The 16,902-nt window shown below is 39.5% G+C and overlaps 1 protein-coding gene across 2 annotated transcripts in view; it reads left to right on the top strand.

Annotated features, from left to right (window-relative positions):
• The first annotated feature begins 4,604 nt into the window (after nucleotides 1–4,604).
• LOC136857058 (uncharacterized) overlaps nucleotides 4,605–16,902 on the top strand; it is a 71,840-nt gene continuing 59,542 nt past the window's right edge. The window contains exons 1-4 of one of the 2 annotated variants that reach the window (XM_067135425.2): nucleotides 4,605–4,707; nucleotides 5,103–5,288; nucleotides 10,995–11,105; nucleotides 16,245–16,771. In XM_067135425.2, the coding sequence (XP_066991526.2) occupies nucleotides 5,121–5,288; nucleotides 10,995–11,105; nucleotides 16,245–16,771 (806 nt within the window). In that variant the 5' untranslated portion in view covers nucleotides 4,605–4,707; nucleotides 5,103–5,120. Of the gene's footprint in view, nucleotides 5,010–5,102; nucleotides 5,289–10,994; nucleotides 11,106–16,244; nucleotides 16,772–16,902 lie in introns of both variants that reach the window. The other variant, XM_067135424.2, reaches the window with a different exon arrangement.

The raw sequence follows: 16,902 nt of genomic DNA, 5'->3' as shown, positions 1-16,902 counted from the left end.
TACGCATCCTTCCATGGAATGCTAGGAGCCTACAAAATAAACACTATTGATGTTCATATCAACACAATGTCGCCCCTCTTCCTCTTTTGTTTACGCTTTCACTGACACTTTACCCTCCCTACATCCCCCATATACGTTGCTCAGATATTTCTTTCCATCTGTCCAAAGTTCTACACTCTCACATATATCCACCCCTCCGTCGTTCCCCTGCCCTCTCCTGTTTGTCCCTTATATGTTGGCCTGGTGTGTATGTATTGTAGAAGTTGCTGAGACGGCCACTCTAGCGTGAAGATTAGTATACCTTGTGTCCCTGTGCTTTTCCTATAACTCCTAGTCTTGTATAAGTAATTCCTCACTCTTAATTGTCTCGGCGATACATCTTTTCTTGATCTACTTTCCGCGCTTTGAACCCATTTTGTGAGTCTGCTGTATGGTCTACTTCCCTCAATCTTCAAGTACTTCGTCCTTCGAAAACATTGTCAACTCCATTGGTGTACTACTTTATTGAAAAAGTGTGCGTGTGTCGATTTAGTACAAATATCATACGGTATAGTGTCTGGGTGAAATAACGAGCCCAAATAACCTTCACGAACAGAACTTCAGCGCATAACCACCAGGCAGAGCCAAAATCTGCTAAAACGTCAATTTAGAAGTAGAGCCGTACGGAGTATAAATTATGATCAGTGCAGAATTCAACCAGCCGACTTCCTCTTTCGTTCCTTTGTCCCAATCCAAATTCTCCTACTGTACTACCTTCTCTTCCTTGGCCTACCACTTCATTCCAGTCTCCCATCACAATTAGATTCTCATCGCCTTTTACATATTGTATTAAATCTTCTATCTCCTCGTATATTCTTTCAATTTCTTCATCATTCGCTGAACTAGTAGGCATATAGACCTGCACTATTGTGGTGGGCATTGGTTTTGTGTCTATCTTGACGACAATAATTCTTTCACTATGCTGGTCGTAGTAGCTTACCCGCTGCCCTATTTTCTTATTCATTATTAAACTAACTCCTGCATTTCCCCTGTTTGATTTCGTGTTGATAATTCGATAGTCGCCTGACCAAAAATCCTGTTCTTCCTGCCAACGTACTTCACTTATACCAACTACATCTAACTTTAGACTATCCATCTCCCTTTTCAGATTCTCTAACCTACCACAACGATTCAAACTTCTAACATTCCACGCTCCGACTCGCAGAATGTCACTATCCATCTTCCTGATGATCGCCCCCTCTCGTGTAGTCCCCACCCGGAGATCCGAATGGGGGACTAGTTTACCTCCGGAATATTTTACCCGGGAGGAAGCCATCATCAGTGCATCATTCATACAGAGAGAGCTGCATGTCCTCGGAGGTAGTTTATAGTTTCCCGTTGCTTTCAGCCGTGTAGCAGTATCAACACTGCTAAGCCATGTTGAGTATTATTACAAGGCCGTACCAGTCAATCATCTAGACTGCCGCCCTTGCAACTACCGAAAGGCTGCTACCCCCCTTCGATGAAATAACGAGCCAAAATCAACTTCAAGAACAACAACAATTCAGGAACCCTTAGAATAATTACATAGTTCGTGAACTACCAGTTCAAAGCTCTTGAACTAGCAATATTGTTCCTGTTCCGTACAATGTGTCGTTCTATTGAACTGTATAGTTCATTTGCGAACTACCTTTCTCGACTGAATGACATATACTAGTGATGGGTCGAACTAGCTCTTTTGAGGGAGCTAGCTCATTCGCTCCCGCTCCTAACTGAGAGTCGTTCAAAAGAGTCGACTCTTGGGAGCGGGAAGGTAGGAGCGAGCCAGGAAGTCAAAGGCCGCTCTCCGCTCCAGGTTCGTTCGTTCATTCGTTCATCCGGTTTAGGGCAGACGGCTCTTTATGACTTCCGGTCGCTCTTCATGACTTCCGGTCGCTCTTCATGACTTCCGGTCGCTCTGTATGACTTCCGGGAACGAACGATATAGCGCAAATAGTTCATATTTTCCACAACAGATGGCAGCACAACGTCTAGTTCAGAAAGCTTCTCTTGAAATAAAACAAATAAACAAATACACTCCTGGCAACATTGGCAAATAATCTAACGATAAAGCTTTATATACAGTAACGAAGAAATGTTTAACAAATATGCAGTATTAATGGATAACATCTAATATTACTTTGCCCATGTTCCTTTCTTCTTAAAATGATGCTTTTCAAGACTGAATGCACCGTGACGAGACGTATGTTCTTGATATTGGCAATACTTACACGTTAATAAATAATTGTTTAAGAATGTAATGGGATGTAAGTTACTATAGTATACACTAAGCCATGAGTTTTTTATTCATAAGCGCCCAAAATAGCGAGATTTTACATCTTCTAGATTAATCATGACTCCCGTCTTTATTTGAAGGAGCGAGATAGTTCACCTTTTACACAACACATGGCAATACAATGTACAGTTTGGTACGCTACTCTTGGAATAAAACAAATGTACATTGCTGCCAAAATTCGCAATTAATCCGATGATAAAGTTTTATACACAGTAACGAAGAAACGTGTCACAAATATACAGTGTTGATTGATGACATCTAATATTACTTTGCCTAACTTCCATTCTCCTTAAAATGATGTCTTTCAAGATTGAATGCACCGTACGGACGTATGTTCGAGATATTGGCAATACTTCCGTTCCACCCCGCCAATCCAGATAAGCATAAGAAGAATATTCCTGTGCACGTAGTTTACATTTCACTCAAAAGATATCAGAATATCCTCTTTCGACTGGAGCTGCAGAAATTTTTTCACTTGACACTCCGCGTTGGGACAACAGATTCTTTCATTCATTAATGCAGCGTAGGAAACATAGCTGATTAAACGCGATCTTTAACGAAAATAATGGAAACTACTATCAGCACAAATGTACATATAACCAAGTATACTACAGTACGCATAGCATTTTGCCTATTTTTCGTGTACAGTATGGTCACACTCTCTTCTATTTTTTTTTTTTCAAGAACGATTAAACCGTATGAGTCGTATATGTTCAATATATTGGCATTCCTTACACTATCTAAACTTACTTCTTCTTCTTCTTCCGCTTCGACCACTTTTCCCACACTTGTGGGTTCGCGGGTGCGAACTGTTCCGCAAATGTGGATTTGGCCCTGTTTTATAATAAGTAATAATGTTACTGGCTTTACGTCCCACCAACTACATTTACGGTTTTCGGAGACGCCGAGGTGCCAGAATTTAGCCCCGCAGGGGTTCTTTTACGTGACAGTAAATCTACCGACACAAGGCTGACGTATTTGAGCACCTTCAAATACCACCGGACTGAGCCAGGATCGAACCTGCCAAGTTGGTGTCAGTAGGCCAGCGCCTCAACCGTTTGAGTCACTCAGCCCGGCTGGCCCTGTTTTATGACCGGATGTCCTTCCTGACGCTAACCTTATGCGGAGGGATGTAATCAATATTGCGTGTTTCTATGGTGGTTGGTATTGTGGTGTGTTGTCTGAATATGAAGAGGAAAGTGTTGGGACAAACACAAATACCCAGTTCCCGAGCCAGAAGAATTACATTCCCGACTTGGCCGAGAATCCAATCCGGGACCCTCTGCAGCGAGGGCCTCAATGCTGACCATCCAGCTAAGGAGTCGGACTTCTTACACGTCAATAAATAATTATTTGAAAATGTACTGCGGTATACACGTTGGTATGAGTTATTTAGCCTATATTTTAAAGCCAAAACTAGTGTTATTTTCTATTTGCCTTAATTCGATTTAAAACTACGGTATATTATTTTATCCACTGTACCGTAAAACCGAAAGATTTTGGCAATATGTTAATTCATAACTACGAACTCATTTAAGAAACAGATGAGGATTTATCAGAGTATTTCTTAATTATTTCAGACAGAATAAAACTACGCCGTTTCTACTTGCCGAGTGGTATATTCAGTATTCTGGATAGCGACTGTTTGTTCGTGCTTAGTTGAGGTTAGTTAACCCGAACTTCGTGTCGTTTATTTGCTCCTAACCTACTGGATCTATACTAGGCCCTAAATCCTTCATAGATTATGAGTGCATACAGGAAGTGAAGAGGTAAGTATTGCTCAATAACATGTTGTTTATTTCATTTCATTGTTTCGTTACGTTGCAAGTTGCCAGAACTATGGCACAAAAACGTACCTAACAAACAGCCCACAACCACTGCACTCAGAACACTGACTGAATGCGGGAAGAGGCTACACTGGGCAGCCTATAAAAAAGAAAGCTGCTTCAGTACGTCACGTGATTATCTGAGGCATGGCATTGGCTAGAAATGAACGAGAGTCGATGTGACGAGCTAGCTCTTTCTTGGAGTCGCTGCTGATAAAAGAGTCGGCTCGTGCTAGCTCTCAGGGAGCAAGGAGGGAGCTAGCTCATACAAGAGTCGACTCGTAATTGAACGACTAGCTGTTGATAAAAGAGTCGGCTCGTGCTAGCTCTCAAGGAGCAAGGAGGGAGCTAGCTCTTACAAGAGTCGACTCTCATTGAGAGAGCTAGCTCTGAGCTAGCTCTCTCCAATGAGTCGTTCAAAAGAGTCAGTTCGTTCATGAACGACCCATCACTAACATATACTGTACTTGTAAGAAGCCGGCACATTAAAATGACAACTTACGATTAGCATGCAAGTTTAGTTATTCTGTTTGTAATCGGCACTCTAAGTGTCTTACAGAAAGCGAAGTATGATATTCCTTTACATGATTGCCGTAATTTATAACAGTAATCATAACCTGTCACGTTTTACATTATAAAGAGTGATTGAATGAAAGTCTGTGAAAAAGAAAAGACCACCACCCACGAATGTCATTTGACTGTTTGAAAGGCTTCTTTTGTTCAGCTAGTATTTAGGATATGTTATTACTTGGTTGTACATAACTGTGATTATTCAACTTCGTTTTTGTAGAATGCAGTGGCATTATCGCCAAAGCCTCTTAGGTTTCGGATCGAGTTCGTGTATAAATTAAGATCATTTCATTGTACTAGTATGCACGGTTCTGAAAGTATTAAATTTGAACAAAACAGTGCTAAATTTATGAAATTCGTGTGGTATTTTGGTATTTTTTCCATTGTTGCAGAATAATGATCCATTTAGGATGAAGACTAATAAAGAAGATTATGACGGGCACATAGTGACCCAACCATATGCACTTTGTTGGCTTTGTACCAGTAGTAATCGAAAGAACAATATGATCTTGATATTTAGTATAGAAGGTAAAAAGGAGCATCTGTGTGAGAAAATCTCAATGTACACACCATTCAAGGTAAGGTTATAACATATCAGTAGAATCCCTATTCCCCTTCTACAGTTTGGTTCTTGCTTGCAAGTTACGAGAAGGGGTCATGGGACTGGTAAGTTCTTGATACCCAGGGTGTCTTATTTTTTTCCAACCTTTCATCCTACCTCTTTCCTTTTTCCCAGTATCTTGGCTCTTTCTCTTCATCTGGTTTTGATAACCTTTGTGTTAATGTATCTGCGTGCGTATGTCAATCATTGATCTGCATTCCTATAGGCCTATATGACATGATTTTGTCTCTTGTTTCTTCCCTTCTACTATCTTATGGTGAGTCCACACCAAAGTTAATAAAGAATGTTAACGAAACAAAGTTAATAAACAATGTTAACAAAAACATTTCTCAAGATGTTAGTAAACTTTTGTTAACAAACTTCTTTAACATTGTGTCCACACCAAATGAACTTTTGTTAACAAACTTCTTTAACATTGTGTCCACACCCAAATATCTGCTTGTCAGTGGCGTATGCTGGAATCAAGACGTGGGCTACCACTAGACCCTTTTTAATAGTTGGTTTAGTGAACGTGAAGCCTTCAGCGTTTTGAGCTGCAGCCAATAGCTAACGGAGAAGCCTGCTGTGGTGTCAGGCTGCTTCACAAGCTACTGCCCTGGTCTCTGCCACTGCCAATACTCAACACCTGATCAATGGAGATGGTAGCCCAAGGTTTAGCAGATTGAAGTCCGGCTTTGTGGCTAAATGGATAGAATGCTTGCCTTTGGTCCGATGGCCCCAGTTCAATTTTCAGAATCAACACCCTCATACTGTTAATTCCCTTGCCTCGAGGACTGGGTTTGTGACGCCTTCGCCATTTATTTTATCCAAATTATGTCACCACCAAGCCTATACAGATGCCATACACCATTATTATTATTATTATTATTATTATTATTATTATTATTATTATTATCATTATCATTAGGCCTAGATAAAATGTTGAATTTTACAGTGGTCGTACCCATCGTTCACAGGTTAATTAGCTTCCTCGGGAGATCAGTGGTGGTATTCGACCCATGATCACGGGTTCGATTCCAACCAACAAAAGAGAACACTAAACCTGAAAGGATGCATTTCATTTTAGCAGATCTACCTATAAAAATAAAACTATATTACTCCCATAACAGGAGCCTTCCAGTGTCTTCCTACAAGAACGTAGAAGTAAACGGGAGTGAAATACCAGCACTCTCTCATCTATTGAATTAAGTCAGAAGGATGAGGTGAGGAAGTATACACGGTGAGTAAAGCATGGTTGATAGTTAGCAGTGGCGATCTGACGGACCGAAGCCTAGTACACCTGTACACCTATCCCACCTGGTCCCCGCGCTTATCAGGCATACAGCAGCAAGCCGCACGAGTAGAGTCAAGAGGAGAGGGACGAGTCTGGGGTGCAATATCAGTCTCTGAAGCCTTGTTCTCAGAAATATGCGGTACGTTTTTTCTCATTGCTTTCAAGATTTGTAAATGGAGCAATGTGTCAGATGATTACATTATAATGTGCTTTAGATATCCATTGTTCGCATTTGAGGTTTGGGCTTCACTGATAGCCTTGGTAGCCCTCATTATACGCCACTGCTGCTTGTAAGGTTACAATGGATAGGGTCAGGAAGAAGAAAATACAGCTGCAGCTTTCATTATTTTAATGAGTGCAATTAGAGAAAAGTGCAGACACCAAGTGTGACAACAAAAAAATTGGAAAAGCATTCAGAATTAAGTTTGGAGAGGACACTTATGTCAGAACTTTTAATTCATGATGCAGCAGGCTTTCAAAACTTTCTGAGAATGTCCCTTTCAGTTCTTGGTGACAGTAGTTGGGCCTGAAATTGCAAGAAATGATCCAAATTATCAGAAGTCATCTCCATTAATGTTAGGCTAAGCATAACTTGAAGATTCCTAGCGACTGGTGACTCCTATCAGGGACCATGTAAGAGAAATAGGCTACTCCTACACTTCATTTATGTATTTGTAATCTTTGTATGGTGTATACGAGTTGCTTGCGATTCGACAGCCGATTTTGAAAAATTAAAAAAGTATTGTATTCCACGCTACAAATTTGCATGTTCTAATTGCATCTTTGCGCATGTGCGAACCGAAATGTTAACGAAAACACAAAATGTTAATGAAAAGTTTCATTCACAAAAGTTAAAGAAATGTTGTTTATCAACATGCTCAAAAAGTTAATGAACATGCTATTTTGTTTATTAACAGGCAGAAATGTTCATGAACATTGTTCATTAACAATGTTTATTAACAAAGTTAATGAAAACATCTTGGTATGGACGCACCTTTACAAACACTGACCCACTGGCTTTATCTTCTCCTTGTTTGTTTGTCCTCTGTTTCTAGTCTTTTACCAACTGTATTCATATTTATCTTGTCTTTCCTTTCCTTTAATGTCATTCCATGCTATCTCTCCACTGAGAGCTTGGAACATACCACTTAAAACTAAGAAACAATGTTAGGTTTTGGTCCACCCAACCAATACATAAGTTCATAATTGTACTACATACCACTTAGTCGAGCAGCTCGTCTGCTTTCTCTCAAGTCTTCCCAGCCCAAACTTTGCATCATTTTTGTAACGCTGCTCTTTTGTCAGAAATCACCCAGAACAGAACAAGCTACTTTTCCTGAGATTTTTGCCAGTTCTCTAATCAATAATCCTGGTGAAGGTCCCATACACATGAGCCATGCTCTAATTGTGGTCTTAACAGAGACTTACGTGCCCTCTCCTTTACATCCTTATGGTACTACAAACCGGGCCTTAATTAAGGCACAGCCCCAGCATTTGCTTGGTGTGAAAATGCGAAACCACGGAAAACCATTTTCGGGGCTGCTGACAGTGGGATTCGAAACCGCTATCTCCCGGATGCAAGCTCACAGCCGCTGCCTCTAACCGCTGGATACCGTGGTTCAAATCTCGGTTCCAGCAACACTCTCCACTATCGTTTCATTTCATCTGTCAGCCATTAATCATTGCCCCAGAGGAGTGCGACAGATCTCGGCAGCCGCCACAATTCCTATCCTCATCGCAAGTTGGGGGCTTCATTCATCCCATCCCTAACCCGGTCATTGACTTTGAAAACCGGTTGTAGGTTTTCATTTTGCATATATATAAGAAAACCTAAAGGTTTAATAATACTGCCTTTCGGACCCACTCTTAATCATTACAGGATCAGATAATGCTTAACCTACTCTAATTCTCTAAAGTTATATATTCTAGAAATATAACCACCCGTTCAGTTGCTCTTTTGTCTAGTTCAATTGAACTTATTTTTGTCAATAGTTTCCCGTGCTCTGCCCTGTCAAAAGCCTTAGATAGGTTAATCGTAATACAGTCCATTTGACTTTGCAAATATAAATATCTGCTGTAGGCCTGTCTTGCTGCTAGCTTCAATGGAATACATTTTGTAAACCCGAACTGGCTTCTAACAAACCAATTTGTAATTTTGCAAACATGTCTAATATAATCAGAATGAATGCTTTCCAATGCTTACATGCAACACCTGTCAAGCTGACTGGTTTGTAATTATTGTCCTTATGTTTATCACCCTCTCCACAGGGGCTACTATAGCAACTCTCCATTCATTGGTATAGCTCCTTCATGCAAACAATAATCAAATAGCCATGATAAATATGGGCTTTTGGGCTTATGCCTTGTCAAGAAAACAAGGTGAAACTCTTTAGGTTTCGTAGAGAACTGTGCTCCATGTCTTCAGAAGAAAATCTCGACCATTCATGAGGAAGACTTGTACAATAATGGGCATTTGAATTTAAGAATGCATAACCATTGGAGCTATAGTGGTACGCTCATTTGTCAACAGGTGCCTACTGATTGTTGTGACAGTCTGCATAACTCCAGCAAGATTTAATGCCTTTGTGCAAAGTACTTCTTGGTGCACAACGCAGTGACGGCTGTGTACTGTGGCCCCCCCTCCCCCACAAAGACATTACTCTTTTCTTTACTAGTTCTGCCATTCCCAAATTAATTCCAAATTTGTAGTTACACTGCAGAGTTTAATCCACTGAAGTCTGACACTATCAACACATTTTACCACCTCCTCAAATAAGTCGGTCCCTTTTGTGGTACCATGCATGCTTCTCACTCCTATAAGCTCTTCAGTTATAGTGAAAACAATATTCACATCTCTAACAAACATCAAAAGTTGAGCAGTATCGCTTATATCAGAGCTCTCATCACATGCAGTGGAAAAATATTCAAACTCCTTGCCTTGTTTAATAAGCTGCTGACGAACACTTGCCGCTAATTCTTCCATGCATTTACCAAGAGTGTGTCTCGAGAGAGATATTGAATTAAAAATGTCAGTTTCTAAGGACAATATTTTTGCAAGTTCTACGAGACATTTCTTAACAAATTTGCCTTCCGCAATATCTTTCCTCACCAAGCTCGATAGCTGCAGTCGCTTAAGTGCGGCCAGTGTCCAGTATTCGGGAGATAGTGGGTTCGAACCCCACTGTCGGCAGCCCTGAAGATGGTTTTCCGTGGTTTCCCATTTTTACACCAGGCAAATGCTTGGGCTGTACCTTAATTAAGGCCACGGCCGCTTCCTTCCCACTCCTAGCCCCTTCCTGTCCCATTGTCGCCATAAGACCTATCTGTGTCAGTGCGACGTAAAGCAACTTGCAAAAAAAAAAAAAAAAAAAAAAAATCTTTTCTGTGCTCCGCGCAATCAGCTTTGAAATCTCATAACTTACTTTAGTGACTTTCATTTTGTTTCACCATCTTCTATTAAAGTTTGCTGTTTTTTGTTAGTTTTTTTTGTTATTTTTAGCAGATAATTCTTTAGCTTTAGTAATATGTTCATGGTCAATAAGTTTGTCATAATCATGAGAATGTTTTGTCTGATAATGTCATTTAATATTGTACTCTTCATAACTGCTATGACTTCACTGCATATAACACAAATCATGTTACTTCCATGTTCTTTCAAGAAATCATTTCCTAACGAAGATTCATTAAACCTCCTACACTCGCTATTAACTTTGTGTCATTTCAAAAGCATTTTACATTTAAGAACAAACAAGCATTGCACATTAACAGGTTCCAAATACAACTGATTGACAAAGAACTGAGAAAAAAAGGATGAAAAACCGAAGGATATAAGTGAGCCTAACATAACCGTACTGAGAGGAAAATGTCCTGAGTGCTATTTCTGAAAATCTGTGCTTGGGCAGAGAGAAGGTGTTGTAACAACAGTTTCCTTACTGCTTACCCTGACTTACCCCTCGGAGCAGAGTTCCGTAAACGATAATAATAATAATTATTATTGTGATTGTTAAAGTTTTTGCCTAAAACCAAGAAAATAGTTGCAGCTCTATATGTGCTGTTGGAGTGAACAATATTACCAGATATTGAACTAAAAAATAACTAGAAATGTATAATATAATATTTTTTTTCAACTCTGAATAATTACGGGGGTGACTTAAAAGTCCTTGGCTGGCCGGATGTACCGCAAGGGCCATAGTTTGGTCGGTCCTGGTGTAAAGTAAAATTTCCAGATTTGTGTGATTTATGTCTTAAGTTTCTAAAGTTGTGAAAAAAGCACACACACACACACACACACACACACACACACACACACACACACACACACACACACACACACACAACCTTTGATTCCCTAAATTTGGACAAATTCAACATCATTTTTATCTCGTACAGGTGGAGGTGTGCAGCAGTCTTTCAGCAATACTTTGTAAGGCATGCGTATTGAACATCAACAACTGGCATGGATTCATTGAATACTGCATCAAGGCTCAGCAGGATCTAAAGGTATGAAGAAACAGTCCCCAGTGTTGTAGATGCCAGAGGACGTTGAATTAAATTTTTACAAAAATTATACCAGAAATTTAAACTTCAAACTCGCTACATTTTAACACTGTTATATTCATTTGATGTTCTTAAACACAGTTGTTAGTCCCTAGCAAACTCAGGTACCGTACGCACACCTATTAGCGATACATGGACACCCTAGTGCTGAATAGGTCAACCTCGGGTATCTTCGAGACACGAGATTCGTATTGGCAACTTTTGAAACACAAACTATGAATCGCTTATGCATCCCTGTGTGACATCTGGCGTACACTTTACGTACTAGTACTGTTGTTGTTTACACAGCAAAGCCAAACTATAGAATTCATGCTGTGAACAAGATTCGTACCGAGAAATGTTATATAATGTTATATAATGTGTGTATGACACAGTTGTTGGCTTAAGATAATAAATGTTTAGAAAATTCATATCTATTGATCATATTATCGATTCTATTCAGATTTCATTTTTATTCAGTTGGCAGTATTACCGGAACCGCGAGAGCTCCCTCCTTACTCCTCCTCCCCGTACAAAGAAATATTGCTAAAAGGTGCACGGACTATAAATTCTTCAGTGGTCTGTGACTAAAGACAGGGTTAATGTATTTAGGTAGAACTGACAAAAGAAACACACAAGAAAGATATAAGTTGGTTCTCTCAATTCTTCTACTTGCAACTTTCTCATTATTTAGCATCATTGTATTTTAACAGTCTTCAGTTAGGCCTATAATTGGTGATACCACATATATAAGGGTAGATACTTTCCTTTTGTACTTTACAAGTACTATTCGCGCAACTTTTATTGATATTTGGTGTTAATGGGGGTGAGGAGTAAGGAGGGAGCTCTCCCGGTTCCAGTAATACTACCAACTGAATGGAAATGAAATCTAAATTGAATCGATAATATGATCGATCGATATGAATTTTCTAAACCTTTATTATCTTAAGCCAACAACTGTGTCACACACACATTATTTAACATTATATAACATTTCTAGATGCAAATCTTGTTCCTAACATGATTTCTATAGTTTGGCTTTGCTGTGTAAACAACAACAGTACTATTACGTATAGTGTATGCCAGATGTCGCACAGTGATGCATAAGTGATTCATAGTTTGTGTTTCAAAGTTGCTAATACGAATCTCGAAGATAACCGAGGTCAACCGATTCAGCATTAGGGAGCCCATGTATCACTAAAAGTTGCGTGAATAGTAGTGTAATATATTTTAACTTCTCAAAAATAAAGTCTCAGCATATACATAGCATACTTGACATTACTTAAAGTACATTTTTATGTAAATGTTTCATTCCTTTAAGTTTAGATAATGTATGTAGTATCAAGTAGCCAAACATGATAATAATGTTACTTGAACATATTCGGCTTTGTAGTTGTATGGTCAGCGTCAAGGCCTTCGGTTAAGATGGTCCTATGTTTGATTCCTGGCTGGGTCGGGGATTTTAACTGTGTCTGTTTAATTCCTCTGACTCAGGGAGAGGACGTTTGTTTTTGTCCCAACACACTCCTTATCATATACAGTACATGCACCGGGCGAGTTGGCCATGCGGTTAGGGGCGCGTAGCTATGAGCTTGCATCCGGGAGATAGTGGGTTCGAATTCCACTGTCGGCAGCCCTGAAGATGGTTTTCCATGGTTTCTCATTTTCACACCAGGCAAATGCTGGGGCTGTACCTTAATTGAGGCCACAGCCGCTTCCTTCCCACTCCTAGCCCTTTCCTATTCCATCGTCGCCGTAAGACCTGTCTGTGTCATTGTGACGTAAAGCCAATAACAACAAAAAAAATCCTATACATACAACACACTAGGCTACCAACCACCAGAGAAACACAATAGTGTTATACATCCCTCTGATTGACATCAGAAAGGGCATCCGGTCGTAAAATAAAGCCCAGTCCACGTGTGCGACATAGTTTGCCCCCATGATGCCTCCGTAGTGTGGGAAAAGGAGGAGGAGAAGAAGAAGTTACTGTACTTCTGTAACATCCCTTCAGTCGCATATTCAATTGTGAATGTTACAGAAAGCAACCGTGTAGTTAACTACATATAGAATACCAAAACCAGCAAATTCACTTAGAAGTTACTGTAAATATTTGTAAATTTGAAAGGAAAAAGTTATCAAATTGATTGGCTTGAGTATTTAAAAGCAAGGATATATATCTTGTTGAGAGATATATGTGCCAATTGCAGTGGCCTGACTTAAATCTGGTATCCCTTCCACTTACATGTGCTCAGGGACGTAACTGGTGGGGTACATCCCCCAGCATTTGCCTGGTGTGAAAATGGGAAACCACGGAAAACCATCTTCAGGGCTGCCGACAGTGGAATTCGAACCCACTATCTCCCAGATGCAGGCTCATAGCTACGCGCCCCTAACTACACGGCCAACTCGCCCGGTGTATGTATATGATGAGGAGTGTGTTGGGACAAATACAAACAAATTTACATGTGTTCAAAAATGAACACTTATTAATAGACTACAAAATCTATAAACGAAGCTAAATGCAGAATGTGTGAAGTGTTACATGAGCATGAGTTTAGTATAAGTAAAGAGGGAGAGGATGGATAGGGCAGTAAATTATTTACAGTAACTAATGTTGTAGCACAGCAAGTCCATCTGTAGCCCAGAAAATATGCAAACTAGGCAGAGATTTCAAGCCATTGAAAACGTGAATAGTTTATTTGGTTTCCTCAGTGGAGCTGATTTGAAACAATGAATGGAGAAGAATAAGAATCTGGCACTTGAGTTACCTACCTCATATAAAGAAAACCTGTCTAAACAGGGACGAGCTGTTGATAGAAGTGGGGAGTTTTAAGTATCATGCCTTGGATTTAAGCTCTAATATGAAAACAGCTACATCATCAGGTCTTCTGATGTTAATATAGAAGAACGAATTTGAAGATGCTTACTCCAACATAATGACAGCGTTGAGAATTTTCCTCACAATACAATTTCAGTAGCATCCAATGAAAGGAGTTCTAGCAAATTAAACACCATAAAAAATTACCTCAGAAATTTTACAGGATGACAAAAACTAACCAACCTGAGAATCATATCCATAGCACTAGTTAGCTTCAAAGCTATTGTTTCAGAACATTGTAAAAATGCTTGCAGCCCAAAAAAGCCCATAAGGTTAAGTTTTAGTTCAAGCTTTCTGTTTTTTAAAAATTTTTCTTACATTTTGTCAATAGATTGAGAGATTGTGTACAATGTCTTAAGTATAATACTTAACTAAATAACTTGAGTACAATATATTATTTATCACAATTAAATATCCTATTCTAAAGCTGCAATCTTCATGTTGTCATTGAAAATGGGTGGTCAAGTGTATCATTTCGTAATGGGTATGTTCGTGTCCTCTTTTCAATTTTCTGACCTTGTCATCCTACTCATGGTATTTTCTTCATACACCTCACAAAGAAATTTTTAAAACTTCTGCCATAATCATCATCATCATCATTTCCCATTATCCAGCTGTAACCGGGTAGGAGCAAAAATGGTTCCTGTCCACTTTCTTCGGTCTTTCCACCACTCCTCCAACACTGTGTCCCAGTCCAGGTTTCTTTCTCTAATACTGCATTGGATCGTGTCCTTCCATCTCAATCGTGGTCGTCCGCGACCTCTCCTTCCTTGCATTTACATTTGCATTTCCATAACCTTTTTTGGCATTCTTTCATCACTCATTTGTTTTATGTGCCCGAACCATCTTAATCGGCTCTTGTCTATTCTATCATTCATTTTTTTCCACTCCAATTTCTTCCCAGATTTTCTCATTCCTTATTTTGTCTCCTCTACTCTTCTGTATCATACTCCTCAAGAACTTTATTTCGGCTGCTGTATTCGACTCTCATCTTTCTTTGTCATTGTCCAAATTTCTGCTCCGTAAGTTGTTATGGGTACGTAATACATCTTGTACATAGTTTCCTTTGCTTCCATTGGCACATCTTTGTCCCGTAACATGTTTCTTACACTATGATGGAAACTGCTTCCAGCTTGAATCCTCTTACTAATTTCAGCATCCAGTTGAGCATTCTCCATTAATTCACTCCCCTGCTATTTGAACGTCTCCACTACTTCCAGGGTTTGTATGCAAGTCTAATCTGACCTTTCCCTTCTTTCTCCCCTCTAGGAATAACAAGAGTTTTACTCTTGTCTACACTTATTTTCAATCCACATTCTTCGATCTCCCCATTCACAACATCCAACTGTTCTTGAACATTCATGTCCTCTTCTCCCCAAATCACAATATCATCCGGAAATAACATGTTCATTTCTCTTCCTCCATATGCTGCTTTTGCTGTTCTTATGATGTCATCCATTACTATTGTAAACAGGATTGGTGATAGAGCACTTCCCTGTCTTAGTCCACTAATGATTTTGAACCAACTTGTCCTGCCAACTTGTGTTTGCACTCAACTACAACATTCCTTGTACATTGCCAAGATCATTTTTATTAATCCCTGTCCAATTCCTTTTTTTCACCGGACTGTCCCAAACTTTAGTCCTGGGGACACTGTCATATGCATTATCAAGGAATGTCATCACCATATCATTCCCATACTCCCATTGCTTTTCCATTGGTTGTCTCATAGTGAAAATGGGCTCTAATGTTGACCTTCCACTTCTGAAACCAATCTGATTTTCAACCCTCAACCTTATCCTACTAAAACTCCTGCCATTCATGCAAATCTTTCCGAGGAATTATTGTGTAAAGTTTATTCAAAGGTATACATTTTAATCTATCAGTGCATGAAAATTCACTCCTAGTATTAAACATCCAATACAGAGAAGACAATTTTTGAATGGATCAGTATGTATGTATGTGTAAACCACTAACCTGTCCTCTCTCAAGAATTTGTACTTTTATTTTGTTATTTCAAGTGACTAGAATTGTGGTTTTAAAAATACTTCATATTTATGATTTATATGTCTTGTGATATTTTAATATTTTTCAAATTCCATATTCGGCTCAAGACAGTTGAGCTGCCAAAATTATCACGTTAACTAACTGAAAATTCATTCCTTTAATGAAGCACAATTGATGAACATTATTTTCATTATAATATGCATTTTTCATTCCAGGCTACCACAGGTGTGCCGTCGAGTAATGGCACAGAAGAATGTTTGACTAGGAACAGCACTGTGTCTTCTGCAACCTATTCAGAACCTGTAAACTTATTTCCAATTGATACCAAGAACTGTTTATTTTCTCCAGCCATTGCAGAGGAGAGAAACAATGCGGTTTCCCAAGTAGTATCAAGCTGCTCTGAAGTACATCCTGTACTTCCAACCAGTGAAAATGGAGGTGGCACTGTATCACTGATTGCAAACGTTCAGCCAGAGAGTCTTCCGATATGCACTGCTGTGTTGGATAATGTTACAGCTTATGTGCCTTCTGCTGTGGCGACAGCTACTCAAGGAGTTATGAGCACCGAACAATCTCAATTACCAACTGCTACACCCCTTGTGGTTCTTCCCAGTAGTACTGCCAATCCAAATAAACCTCTATTAAAACCACAGGGTACTTATTGCTGTGCCAAATGGTGTCGGAACAATGCAGGAGAGCATCCAAACCTGTCCTGCTTCAGAGTTCCAAAAAATAAGGCCAGGTTTGTATGTCTCAATGATGAATTGAGTGCTCCTACAATAAATGTGAGCAAGTGAGCTAACCTCACAGTCAGTGTAATGCTGTTTACACACCACATCATCGAAGGGTCTCATTTGGCTGCAAGGGGTCAAC

Source organism: Anabrus simplex, chromosome 1 (assembly GCF_040414725.1).
Source record: "Anabrus simplex isolate iqAnaSimp1 chromosome 1, ASM4041472v1, whole genome shotgun sequence".
In the NCBI taxonomy this organism is placed as follows: domain Eukaryota; kingdom Metazoa; phylum Arthropoda; class Insecta; order Orthoptera; family Tettigoniidae; genus Anabrus; species Anabrus simplex.
The sequence above is the reverse complement of the archived record's forward strand: the minus strand, read 5'-3'. Positions and strand labels throughout refer to the sequence as shown.